The sequence below is a fragment of the Nansenia antarctica genome, assembly GCF_963989245.1.
Source record: "Nansenia antarctica genome assembly, chromosome: 5".
Classification (NCBI taxonomy): domain Eukaryota; kingdom Metazoa; phylum Chordata; class Actinopteri; order Argentiniformes; family Microstomatidae; genus Nansenia; species Nansenia antarctica.
Window position 1 is genome coordinate 76572559 of NC_137690.1, and position 14266 is coordinate 76586824.

General features: G+C 48.9%; 2 protein-coding genes across 2 annotated transcripts in view; one reads left to right on the forward strand and one right to left on the reverse strand.

The window, feature by feature from the left end:
- Window positions 1–343: 343 nt before the first annotated feature.
- Window positions 344–11141, reverse strand: prcc (proline rich mitotic checkpoint control factor). The gene is made up of 7 exons (XM_080532370.1): window positions 10356–11141; window positions 9910–9957; window positions 9185–9730; window positions 7061–7153; window positions 4628–4774; window positions 4025–4090; window positions 344–2644 (listed from the first exon to the last, which is right to left on the reverse strand). Exons 1-7 carry the CDS (start codon window positions 10656–10658, stop codon window positions 2558–2560), a joined length of 1290 nt encoding a protein of 429 aa, XP_080388496.1. The 5' UTR covers window positions 10659–11141; the 3' UTR covers window positions 344–2557.
- A 1073-nt stretch (window positions 11142–12214) lies between these two features.
- LOC308158409 (hepatoma-derived growth factor-like) overlaps window positions 12215–14266 on the forward strand; it is a 17134-nt gene continuing 15082 nt past the window's right edge. The window contains exon 1 of the mRNA XM_080531997.1: window positions 12215–12561. The gene's annotated coding sequence lies outside the window, so the exon portion shown is untranslated. The remainder of the gene's footprint in view (window positions 12562–14266) is intronic.

A 14266-nucleotide genomic window follows, 5' to 3' on the forward strand; every position in this document is an offset into this window, starting at 1 on the left:
GTGTCATTGTATTTCATATTCACCACACGTTATGTATTGCATTTACCGTAAATATCGTTAAGTAGAGAACATGGAACACAACAGAAGTCCCTTTACCGTAAATACAGGTTTTATAGGCACATGGGAATCCGTCCTAGATTTGAATTTGAAGATTTCTGTTGGCCACCAGTGTGTAAACATGCTTATAATATGGTTTATAGACTTCAGAGAGGGTTAATCATTAGGATATTAACACCAAACTGACCAGGTCAACATCACAGAGACAGAGCCAGCCAGTCAAAGAAATCTCTTTTAATGTCAAAAGCACAACAACACCACATGTAACAAAGCAATATGGTGAAAACAAACTGGCCTCCCAACCGCCTCGTACAGGTAAGATAATGACAGTAGCCTACAGGACGTATCTCCTCTCTACCCTGGCTAGCTCCTCTCTTCCATGGCTAGCTCCTCTCTTCCCTGGCTAGCTCCTCTCTACCATGGCTAACTCCTCTCTTCCCTGGCTAACTCCTCTCTACCCTGGCTAGCTCCTCTTCGCTGGCTAGCTGCTCTCTTCCCTGGCTAGCTCCTCTCTTCCCTGGCTAGCTCCCTGGCTAACTTCTCTACCCTGGCTAGCTCCTCTCTTCCCTGGCCAGCTCCCTGGCTAACTCCTCTCTACCCTGGCTAGCTCCCCGGCTAACTCCTCTCTTCCCTGGCTAACTCCTCTCTTCCCTGGCTAGCTCCCTGGCTAACTCCTCTCTACCCTGGCTAGCTCCCTGGCTAACTCCTCTCTACCCTGGCTAGCTCCCTGGCTAACTCCTCTCTTCCCTGGCTAACTCCTCTCTTCCCTGGCTAGCTCCTCTCTTCCCTGGCTAACTCACCCCAGCACCAACCCCAACGCTGTCCATGCCTGCAGCAGTGTCCGTTGCGCCTTTATGATTGACAGTCAGAAGGCGTGTGTTGCTAGCTGTAACCTCGGTTACGGTGCTTCTGGTAACTAAGGCTTCGTCAGTCGACTACTTTAGCCAAGGCTTCGGCCTACCTGGGGGGGGTCTTCCATCAACGTTGCTAAGAAGGAAAATCCAGGCTTGTTCTGATTCTAAGTCTCGCGAGAGGTTATCAGAAATAAGCCTAGATTTTCCTTTAGCGACGTTGATGGAATACCCCCCTGGAGTGTTGAGACTGAAACAATGATGAGCTGGTTTATCCTTTGGGACAGGACAAGGGGGCAGAGGCAGGGGGAAGGTCAGGGGTTGGGGTGGGGCAGGACCAGGGGGCAGGACAGGGGTTGGGGCAGGGCCAGGGAGCAGGACAGGGGGCAGGACCAGGGGGAGGGTCAGGACCAGGGGGCAGGGCAGGTCAGGACCAGGGGGAGGGTCAGGGACAGGGGAACAATGTTGAGAACCAAGTCACAAAGATGAGCTGATGACGAGTGAATTGATCCGATTTAGAACTCAGGCTAAACAGAAGCAGCAGCTTCCTCGCATCCCCTAGAAAAAAAATGAACCCCCCCGCTAACAGGGAAGCCTCGCTAGCAAAGCCGTCTTTAAAATTAGTTTGGTTGGCTAGCTGGCTATCTGGTTGGTTGGCTAGCCGGGTCATTAAAATAGAAAACAAATCAAATTTTACCTCCATTACGCTCTCTTCTACATGGCAGTATGTCTGTTTCACATTGTTGTTGCACAGTTCAGTTCAAGAACGGCATCGATCCTTTAAGTTCATCCCTTTACCAGTTCGTTGGCAGTGGACAGGTAGAGAGAGACTCTCTCTCCCAAGAATCCCAAGAAAAAGATATAGAAGAAGAAATATGTTCTTGTAAACTAGTCAGTGAAACTTGCAGTACCTCCACTGCGGGGATAGGGGGCACTAGAGGGTCTCTGATCTCTCTTACCTCTACCTTACCATCTAAAACACTGACAGAAGGGTTTTCAGTTTGGGACAATTGCATAAACCGATCACATGGGTAGAACGTCCACGGTGGACAGGGTTGAAGAGCAGGGAGATGTTCTATCAGGAAACAGGATCATGACAATAACAATATCACCGCCTCAGAAGATAGAAATACTTAAGAGAAACACCGTCCTCTGTGTCTCCAACATAGAGTCGTCACGGAAATAAAACTCTGAATCTAACCAGGCCGCCACTCCGCCGGGGAAGCCTGGTGTCACTATGATTGATCGTCGTAGAAACCGTCTCCCGGGAAACCAGAGTATTATGTGACAAAACGTGAGCAGCAGTTTTCACACGATTGACTGATCAGGAGTCTGAACACCTAAACACACTAACAGCCAACCAGGAACATGACTGTCTGTCTGCAGCAACAATGATTACAATAACACAAAACATACCAGGGGGACGATGGGGGAAAGTCAATACTAGCATTACCAAGGAAGATGTCTGTCTGTCTCTCTGTGTGTGTGTGTGTGTCTGTCTATCTCTCTCCTCTCCTCTCTCCCCTCCTCCTCTCCTCTCCTCTCCCCCATGAAAAGGTCACAGTTAGATCCGCTGTTGAGGAGGTCTTCCTGTAGTGTGTTCTCTTGGTGTGTTCAGGGGAGATGCTTCTAGATGGTTCTAGATGTTTCTAGAAGCCGTACTTGGCCTGGGTCTGCCTGCGTGTCAGCTTGTTCTCCGCCCAGTTGTTCTTCAGCTCCAGCTCTCTCTCCTTCGCCTGCAGACAAACAAACAAACGCACAGACGCTTAAAACTACAGCTGTTGGATTAGCATCAGATACTGGAACTGTCTGCCACCTAACATTCTGGAACTGTCTGTCTCCTAACATTCTGGAACTCTCTGTCTCCTAACATTCTGGAACTCTCTGTCTGTCTCCTAACATTCTGGAACTCTCTGTCTGTCTCCTAACATTCTGGAACTCTCTGTCTGTCTCCTAACATTCTGGAACTCTCTGTCTGTCTGTCTCCTAACATTCTGGAACTCTCTGTCTGTCTCCTAACATTCTGGAACTCTCTGTCTGTCTCCTAACATTCTGGAACTCTGTCTGTCTCCTAACATTCTGGAACTCTCTGTCTGTCTCCTAACATTCTGGAACTCTCTGTCTGTCTCCTAACATTCTGGAACTCTCTGTCTGTCTCCTAACATTCTGGAACTCTCTGTCTGTCTCCTAACATTCTGGAACTCTCTGTCTGTCTCCTAACATTCTGGAACTCTCTCTCTGTCTCCTAACATTCTGGAACTCTCTGTCTGCCACCTAACATTCTGGAACTCTCTGTCTGTCTCCTAACATTCTGGAACTCTCTGCAACCTAACATTCGTAATATTGACACTCTCTCCACTTTCAAATCCAGTCTTAAAACACACCTTTTTACAACGGCTTACTTGGTTTGACCTGCTGTATCTTGTTTGTTGTTATATCTGACTTTGCTGTTTTTATCCGACTAAATAAAATGTATTATTATTATCAGATACTGCTTGTTTATGTACATTTTTTAATTAATTAATTTTGCCATTTAGCAGACGCTTTTATCCAAAGCGACTTACAATTACGAATTACAGGGACATTCCCCCTGGAGTAACTGAGGGCTAAGTGCCTTACCCAAGGGCACACTAGTAGTGGTGTGGCTTCAGGCGGGATTTGAACTCACAACCTTCCGATCACAAGTCCAACTCACTATCCACTAGACCACCACTACCCCACTCCTTTTATGTGCTGCTTGTTGGGTGTTTTACCTGGTGGATGAGGTAGGTGATCTGGTGTTTTACCTGGTGGATGAGGTAGGTGATCTGGTGTTTTACCTGGTGGATGAGGTAGGTGATCTGGTGTTTTACCTGGTGGATGAGGTAGGTGATCTGGTGTTTTACCTGGTGGATGAGGTAGGTGATCTGGTGTTTTACCTGGTGGATGAGGTAGGTGATCTGGTGTTTTACCTGGTGGATGAGGTAGGTGATCTGGTGTTTTACCTGGTGGATGAGGTAGGTGATCTGGTGTTTTACCTGGTGGATGAGGTAGGTGATCTGGTGTTTTACCTGGTGGATGAGGTAGGTGATCTGGTGTTTTACCTGGTGGATGAGGTAGGTGATCTGGTGTTTTACCTGGTGGATGAGGTAGGTGATCTGGTGTTTGCGGCGCTGTTGTCCGGTGGGTTGGTCTCCTTTTTTCTACAGGAACAAACAGAGGTCAGAGGTCAGCCCATAGAGACGGTAAACCAGGAAGTAAACAAGGAACAGACAGGTCAGGAGTTTGGTCATGCAGGGGATAACAGGTCTTCTGTGGTGTTCAGTTCTTGTTCCGACAGGCCACAGCCAGTCAGTGAGTAGCCTGTTTTCACCCTCACCTTGACCCCTGACCCCACCCCTCACCTTGACCCCTGACCCCACCCCTCACCTTGACCCCTGACCCCACCCCTCACCTTGACCCCTGACCCCACCCCTCACCTTGACCCCTGACCCCACTCCTCACCTTGACCCCTGACCCCACCCCTCACCTTGACCCCTGACCCCACTCCTCACCTTGACCCCTGACCCCACTCCTCACCTTGACCCCTGACCCCACTCCTCACCTTGACCCCTGACCCCACCCCTCACCTTGACCCCTGACCCCACCCCTCACCTTGACCCCACTCCTCACCTTGACCCCTGACCCCACCCCTCACCTTGACCCCTGACCCCACCCCTCACCTTGACCCCACCCCTCACCTTGCTGAAGGACTTCCTGTCCTGCTTCTCCTCAGAGATGCTCTTGGTCTGCCACTGCTGGTTTCCGCTCAGCTGGTCGTCTCCTTTGATCTCCAGGAACTTCACCTCCTCCTTCCCCCTGTTCCTCTTCCCCTGCAGACGCCGGAACTGAGACAGGAGAAGAAGAAGAAGAAGAAGAAGAAGAAGAAGACCAGTTAATCATCACCATCAACAGCCAAAGATCACAACAACACATCAATGGAACTGAGCAAATCTCTCTCTCTCTCCCCCCCCTCCTCCCTCTCTCTCTCTCTCCCCCCTCCTCTCTCTCTCTCTCCCCCCTCCTCCCTCTCTCTCTCCCCCCTCCTCCCTCTCTCTCTCCCCCCTCCTCCCTCTCTCTCCCCCCCTCCTCCCTCTCTCCCCCCTCCTCCCTCTCTCTCTCCCCTCCTCTCTCTCTCTCCCCCCCTCCTCCCTCTCTCTCTACCCCCTCCTCCCTCTCTCTCTCCCCCCTCCTCTCTCTCTTCCCCCCTCCTCTCTCTCTCTCCCCCCCTCCTCCCTCTCTCTCTCCCCCTCCTCCCTCTCTCTCTCCCCCCCTCCTCCCTCCCCCCCCTCTCTCTCTCCCCCCTCCTCCCTCTCTCTCCCCCCTCCCTCTCTCTCCCCCCTCCCTCCCTCTCTCTCTCCCCCCTCCTCCCTCTCTCTCCCCCCTCCTCCCTCTCTCTCTCTCCCCCCTCCTCCCTCTCTCTCTCCCCCCTCCTCCCTCTCTCTCCCCCCCTCCTCCCTCTCTCTCTCCCCCCCTCCTCCCTCTCTCTCTCCCCCCCCCTCCTCCCTCTCTCTCCCCCCTCCTCCCTCTCTCTCTCCCCTCCTCCCTCTCTCTCTCCCCCCTCCTCCCTCTCTCCCCCCCTCCTCCCTCTCTCTCCCCCCCTCCTCCCTCTCTCTCCCCCCCTCCTCCCTCTCTCTCCCCCCTCCTCCCTCTCTCTCTCCCCCCTCCTCCCTCTCTCTCTCCCCCCTCCTCCCTCTCTCTCTCCCCCCTCCTCCCTCTCTCTCCCCCCTCCTCCCTCTCTCTCTCCCCCCTCCTCCCTCTCTCTCTCCCCCCTCCTCCCTCTCTCTCCCCCCTCCTCCCTCTCTCTCTCCCCCCTCCTCCCTCTCTCTCTCCCCCCTCCCCCAAAGCACCAACAGTGTCCCTTGAGATGCAGCCGAACACAGTAAGTGGAAAAAACGCTTCTTCCTTCCTCCAACACTGTGACTGATCCATCTATGATATGATAACACCTCTATGATAACATCTCTATGATAACATCTCTATGATAACATCTCTATGATAACATCTCTATGATAACACCTCTATGATAACACCTCTATGATAACACCTCTATGATAACACCTCTATGATAACACCTCTATGATAACACCTCTATGATAACACCTCTATGATAACACCTCTATGATAACACCTCTATGATAACATCTCTATGATAACATCTCTATGATAACATCTCTATGATAACATCTCTATGATAACATCTCTATGATAACACCTCTATGATAACATCTCTATGATAACACATCTATGATAACACCTCTATGATAACATCTCTATGATAACATCTCTATGATAACACCTCTATGATAACATCTCTATGATAACATCTCTATGATAACATCTATATGATAACACCTCTATGATAACCTCTCTATGATAACATCTATATGATAACACCTCTGTGATAACACCTCTGTGATAACACCACCAGCAGACAGACACAGACAGACAGTCCAAGTACCTGTCAACATACTTCCAAAAAGTGAACAACGTCCACACATACAACACCAGAGGAAGCTCCACGAACCACGTTCAACCGCGTTGCACCACAAACAAGGGGTTAAACTCGTTTGCAAACTATGCAGTAAAAATGTGGAACGCCCTTCCTAAAATCTTAAAGGAGTGCAAAACACTGCCCACCTTCAAAACCACTCTCAAAAAACATTTACAGGAGGCTGCAATCCGTAACTGGACCCTCTAAATAAAAAATCAGATTAAAAGACCCGAACTACCCACTGTACATACTTTGTGTTCTGTCCCCCGCCCCCACCGGTGGTGTATGTCCCCACCTGTCCTACCCGCTGTACATACCTTATGTTTTGTTGTATTGTTCTTCCCATGATGGATGTATGTTTATCTTGTAGATAGTAATAGTTATTTGTCTGTATTATCTTGTAGATAGTACTAGTTTTTTTTTTGTCTGTCTTACATGTAACGATGAATTGTGAATCAAGGACCCCAATTGAAATAAGCCAGTGGCTTTCTTGGGTTTTTATCCTGTTAGTTGACCTTGTATGTAATATGTACTTTCATGTACCTACTTCTGCAAATCTTCTAATAAAGTTTTCAATCAATCAATCAATCAAACAGACACAGACAGACACAGACAGACAGACAGCAGACATGCTTCTTACCGCTTCGTCGTCAAACAGGGAGGAGGAGCCTGGCTCCTCTGGATCAGCCAATCCCAGCTCAGGATCCTGGTAGTACGCCTGGTTGTAGTAGCCCTAAGCCAATAGGAACACAGGGTTTATAATCAACGCAAGAGATAAAAAGACAAACAGTCAAGGAAAGAGAGATGCAATGGGACTGTGTGGAGACCTCACTCACACACACACACCTGTAACACACTCACACACACACACCTGTAACACACTCACACACACACCTGTAACACACTCACACACACACACACACAAACACAAACACACACACACACACACCAGGGTTTCCGTTAACCGGTAATTACCGGTCTTTGTCCGATAAAATCTGTTGAAGTCCGACATATTTAAACCTCTTCGGTCATATTGTCCGGTGAAAATAACCGCTAAACACAGTAGCCCATTCGGCGGTAACCCGCCCCATCTGGCAACCCTGTCTCTCAACGGCGCGAGTACCGTAGTTTAGTCAGTTACCGTAATTTAGTTTGATCTAGTCTAAATAAAACCACTGCAGTGACCGGAGTCAAGGTTATTGTTCTGCGTGTTTTGGATGTGCTAGAGCACAGTGAATGACCACCGAGGGCCGTGAGATGCGGCTAGTAAAGGACGCTAGTGGCCATCTCAACCCTGTTCATTGATTGAGCCTGCCGTGCCCGTTCCAGCCCTGAGTCGGGAGAAGTACTACGGGAGTAGTGCGCTACTATCGACAACCTGGGCTACTGGTACCATTAGATTAGGATTGATTAGATTAGGTTGACAATACCACACTACATTTGAGTTTAGGGATATCAATGTTATATATTTGTGTATGTTTTATCTTTATGTATTAAATGTTATAATTGTTTCACATTTGAGACCTGTCTTCCCCAACTCAGTTATTCAGTCGGTGTCCATCATTTTAGTCTATCTATAGTGTTAGAGTTTAATTTGTGCCACTAAGGTGAAATAGTCCACGGGTGTGTATCCCCCCGATACATCCTCCCCATTCTCATACTCCCGAGTCCGAGAAAGTATGATTTGACAGGCAGCTAGACTTAATGCCTTCCCAATCAGCGAGACGTGGTTATAGAAATTACGTTGTTTTATTGATAAAAAGGGTAAAACTGGAAAGAGAATATAAAAAACGTACATTACTGTCGTGAAACTATTTAACACACTTCAGTTAACGTAATGTCCGTTCATTGATCGATCGATGCAGTCCGTTCAAATAGCCATCAAAAGCTAAACTAGGCATACTTAAAATTACCAATTACATACTCAAATCCCATTAATGCAATTGAAATAAACATCTTAAAGTAGCCTACAGTCGTAATTCAAAGTAGCAAAGGTGACTAGGCTGCCCAGTGTGGCGCGCGTGCAGCCCTGGACATATTATGCCATAGCGCATGCGAATCATGAAAGCCTATATTAGTATATAGTTCGCGATCTAATCGTATCGGATGAGAAATGGACATTAAATGGCCTATATAGGCTACACAACAGCTAATCACCGCGACAAACACCTATATTATATTCTAATATGATGACCGGAATTTTTCCCGTTTGTCCGACAAATTGAAATCTTCCCGGACACGTTGACCGGCACCAAATTTTTCTAACGGAAACCCTGACACACACACACACACCTGTAACACACTCACACACACACACACACACCTGTAACACACTCACACTCTCACACACACACACACACACACACACCTGTAACACACACACACACAGACACACACACACCTGTAACACACTCACACACACACACACACAGACACCCACACACCTGTAACACACTCACACACACACACCTGTAACACACTCACACACACACACACAGACACACACACCTGTAACACACTCACACACACACACACACACACACCTGTAACACACACACTCACACACCTGTAACACACTCACTCACACACCTGTAACACACTCACACACACACACACACACACACACACACACACACTCACACACACACACACACAGACACACACACACACACACACACACACACACACACACTCACACACCTGTAACACACTCACTCACACACCTGTAACACACACACACACACACACACACACACGTCAGTACCTTGGGCTCCAGCCCAGCTGACGGCTGCTGTTCCTGGGGGTGGAAGCCCCCCCCCGCCTGTGGGCCCCCCCACGCCCCCCCCTCCGGGGTCGACCCAAAGTCCAGTGGGGCGTCGGACTGGAAGGCCGTCTGGGCAGCGCCCTCTGTGGCTGACTGGAAGGCCGTCTGGGCAGGGGGGGGGCTGGGCAGCAGGGCCGCGTGGAGGGCCAGGGGCGGTGGCTCGGGGGGGGCCAGGGGGGCGCTGCTGCCCCCCCCCAGGGAGAAGTAGTTCTCCCCCAGGTCCTCCTCGCTGTCCTGCTCCTCCGCGGCGATCTGCCTGGCCAGCAGGAGGGCCGCAGACTTGGCTGCTGCCTTGATGGCCGAGGGGGAGGAGGAGGAGGGGTGGAGGGAGGGGGAGGGCTTGGAGGAGGGCCTGGAGGAGGAGGGGGGGGCCCTGGGGGTGTCCGGGCGCTTGGTGAGGGTGTGGGGCACCAGGGAGCGCTGGAGCTCCTTCACCACCAGGTTCTTAGGCTGGGGGAGGAGGGAGGAGAGGCCAGCGCCTGGAGCCTGAGGGGGGGGGGGGGGAGGGAGGGGGGGGGAGAGAGAGAGGGAGGAGGGAGGGAGAGAGAGAGAGTGGGAGGGGAAGAGAGAAAACTGTTGGGCATATGGTAGATTCTGCCATTTGTCATTTGTCACTTAACAATGTACACACACACACACACACACACACACACACACACCCTTACCTGAGCAGGGGCCTTCTTCCTCACAGGCTCGTCTTCATCAGAGTCTGACTGTTTGGCAACGAGACAACATGGATCAGAACAAGTTAAAACAGTTGAATTCCTGAACGTATCCCGACCCTCACCCACATCAACACTACATGTTTACATATGAATGGGTGGAACGCAGGTAAGTACCACCTCAAGTAGGCTAAGTAAAGTAGTTTTTTTGCAGTTTTTTATAGTAATGTATAGTTTTGGGTAATAACCAAATACAGGTTGCTGGGTGTATACAGGTCGTCTAAGGACCGCAAGGTCGGTGGTTCGATCCCCGGCTGGCCAGAGGTGTCCTTGGGCAAGACACCGAGCCCCAAATTGCGGGGGGGGGTGAATGAATGTGTGAATGAGAGGCCGTTGTAAAGAGCTTTGGAATAAAGACGCTATATCATAAGTCAGTCACGTGTTCGTACCTCCCCTCTCCGGAGCTCCGGGACGCTGATCTTCACCGGCTCGCTTCTCTTCCGGGGCTTGGGCAGGTCCAGCAGGCCGACCCGGGGCGGGGGGGGCGGGGCTGCTCCGGCGGCTGATAAACTGTTCAGTGACGGGGTCCGTGGTCCTCCTCCTCCTCCCCCGGGCGCTGCGGGTCTCTTCGGGGGAGGGAGGCGGGCGAACAGACCCCCTGGTGCTCTGCTGCTCTGCGGGGCGCCGGCGGGACTCGACCGAGAATCTTCTGGGTCGCTGTCGTCGCTGCTGGCGTAGGCGACTAGAGACATGGCTGGTCTGACCCCGGCTGGACACACACACACACACCTGGCTGGACACACACACACACCTGGCTGGACACACACACACACACACACACCTGGCTGGACACACACACACCACACACCTGGCTGGACACACACACACACCTGGCTGGACACACACACACACACACACACACCTGTCTGGCTAATGGGAGAGGGCCTAACGATCTAATGTAAACACGATGAAGATGACGTCACTGGCTACTTCACCATCATCACATCTCCTCCCTGCAGGTCTAACCCTAACCCTTAGCTTAGCATAGCATAAGCATACCGCCGCACGTTAGCTTTTTAACTGGCTTTTCATTCAAATGCCAGCTAGCATACTGTGTTTTAACGTTAACACGGGTGGTTACGGTATAAATCGTGTCAATATCGTATCATATTCACCGTGAAATGTCCCATAATATCATAATAACAGCATAATATCCCGCTAGCCTCCTGCGCTCTGCACGCACACAGACAGACGCGTCGAAGCAGCTCCTACTGCGCAGCGTTTTCTTACTGCGCATCTCCTACTGCGCAGCTTCTTCCTGCTGCGCATCTCCTACTGCGCAGCTTCTTCCTGCTGCGCATCTCTTCCTCCTGCGCAGGGCTCCTGTCTGTGACTAACGGAGCCTAGTGTGTTTTATTAATATAATGATTGACACTCGACCAGTCACGTGTCTTATGTTGGGAGTGTTGAGCTCCATGTGAAATGTAAAGGTACATCTGAATTTATTAATGTTTTGCATGAAAAAATAAAATAAACTTCTTGTTCAGTCAATAAAAATCCTGATCTCTTCCTATGTTTTACAAAACGGTGCATTTATCATTCATTGTTGTTGTTTTCGTTGTTGAGTAGGTTTGGCCTAGTTTAAAGTTCAAAGGTTGAGAGGTTAATTCCCTCTCGAACCTTTTCCAGAACTGCTCCAAGATCTGCCGAGCAGAACAGGCCTTATCTGTTATCTGTGTGTCTGTGTGCGATTGGTTCCGTCTGACACAAGAATCTTACTGCAAGAGATCCGACTGACCTGAGACGGTGTGACAGCGGAGACAACTAACTACACGGTCAGTCGTTTCGCACTAGTGTACATTTGGTTCTGCCTGGTATTAACTTCAATGATAATTATAATAATGTTGTGTATAATAATGTAATGTAAATAATAATAAATTCATCATTTAAATTTAATCATTATATAATCATAATTCACTTATTTGGTCATTTAATATGATTTAGTTATTTTGTTTATCTTTGTTCTATGCCCCTTGGATTGTATGGTTTATTCTTGTTTTATTATGTAGTTTATATTGTTGCTATTGTGTGTTTTATTGATTACTATATGTTAAAGCACTTTGAGCTGCAACGTTCGCAGGAAGAGTGCTATACAAATAAGGGTTATTATTATTATTATTATTATTATTATTATTATTATTATTATTATTATTATTATTATTATTATTATTATCTTGCTGTGCTCTAACATCTTTGCTGCCTTTCCCTCGCCAGACCAGACTAGTCGAAGCCAGAGTGCGCGCCTGGGAGGAGGTGGTAACGTCGTTCAGCGGTTTCAGTTTCAAACAAAAACAAGTCGATAGAGAGAGACGGAGCCAGGCGGGGGGAGACAGAGAGACAGACAGACAGACAGAGACGAGCCAGGCGGGGGGAGACATCAGGGCATTCCTCCTGGACACATTTACTAAACACACATCTACACCGTCCAGCATCGGCTGCAAAAAAGCAGCGAACCGCGTGAAGTTGAACCAGATCCACTTGCTGCTTTTCACCAAGCCAATTTTTTCATTTTTTATTTTTATTTCTACGCCTGATCATTTCTATGTGAAGAGAGGAGACGTCCTGGATCGGAGCTGAAACATAACCAGTCTGCAGGTAAGACCCGCTCTGTCTGTCTGTCTGTCTGTCTGCCTGTCTGTCTGTCTGTCTGTCTGCAGGTAGGTCTTCTATAGAACATAACCAGTCTGCAGGTCTTCTATAGAACATAACCAGAGCAGGCAGGTCTTCTATAGAACATAACCAGAGCAGGCAGGTCTTCTATAGAACATAACCAGAGCAGGCAGGTCTTCTATAGAACATAACCAGTCTGCAGGTCTTCTATAGAACATAACCAGTCTGCAGGTCTTCTATAGAACATAACCAGAGCAGGCAGGTCTTCTATAGAACATAACCAGTCTGCAGGTCTTCTATAGAACATAACCAGTCTGCAGGTAGGTCTTCTATAGAACATAACCAGTCTGCAGGTAGGTCTTCTATAGAACATAACCAGTCTGCAGGCAGGTCTTCTATAGAACATAACCAGTCTGCAGGTCTTCTATAGAACATAACCAGTCTGCAGGTCTTCTATAGAACATAACCAGTCTGCAGGCAGGTCTTCTATAGAACATAACCAGAGCAGGCAGGTCTTCTATAGAACATAACCAGAGCAGGCAGGTCTTCTATAGAACATAACCAGTCTGCAGGTCTTCTATAGAACATAACCAGTCTGCAGGTCTTCTATAGAACATAACCAGTCTGCAGGTAGGTCTTCTATAGAACATAACCAGTCTGCAGGCAGGTCTTCTATAGAACATAACCAGTCTGCAGGCAGGTCTTCTATAGAACATAACCAGTCTGCAGGCAGGTCTTCTATAGAACATAACCAGTCTGCAGGTAGGTCTTCTATAGAACATAACCAGTCTGCAGGTCTTCTATAGAACATAACCAGAGCAGGCAGGTCTTCTATAGAACATAACCAGTCTCCAGGCAGGTCTTCTATAGAACGTAACAGAGCAGGCAGGTCTTCTATAGAACATAACCAGTCTGCAGGCAGGTCTTCTATAGAACATAACCAGTCTGCAGGTCTTCTATAGAACATAACCAGTCTGGAGGTCTTCTATAGAACATAACCAGTCTGCAGGCAGGTCTTCTATAGAACATAACCAGTCTGCAGGTCTTCTATAGAACATAACCAGTCTGGAGGTCTTCTATAGAACATAACCAGTCTGCAGGCAGGTCTTCTATAGAACATAACAGAGCAGGCAGGTCTTCTATAGAACATAACCAGTCTGCAGGCAGGTCTTCTATAGAACATAACCAGAGCAGGCAGGTCTTCTATAGAACATAACCAGTCTGCAGGCAGATAGAGACGTTATTCCACCTGGACCGTCAGAAGCACCTGGTTCTTCTACCTGGTTCTTCTACCTGGTTCATCTGCCTGGTTCATCTGCCTGGTTCATCTACCTGGTTCTTCTGCCTGGTTCTTCTACCTGGTTCATCTGCCTGGTTCATCTGTCTGGTTCATCTACCTGGTTCTTCTGCCTGGTTCTTCTACCTGGTTCATCTGCCTGGTTCTTCTGTCTGGTTCATCTACCTGGTTCTTCTGCCTGGTTCTTCTGCCTGGTTCATCTGCCTGGTTCTTCTGTCTGGTTCATCTGCCTGGTTCTTCTACCTGGTTCTTCTGCCTGGTTCTTCTGCCTGGTTCATCTGCCTGGTTCTTCTACCTGGTTCATCTACCTGGTTCTTCTGCCTGGTTCTTCTACCTGGTTCATCTGTCTGGTTCATCTGCCTGGTTCATCTACCTGGTTCATCTGTCTGGTTC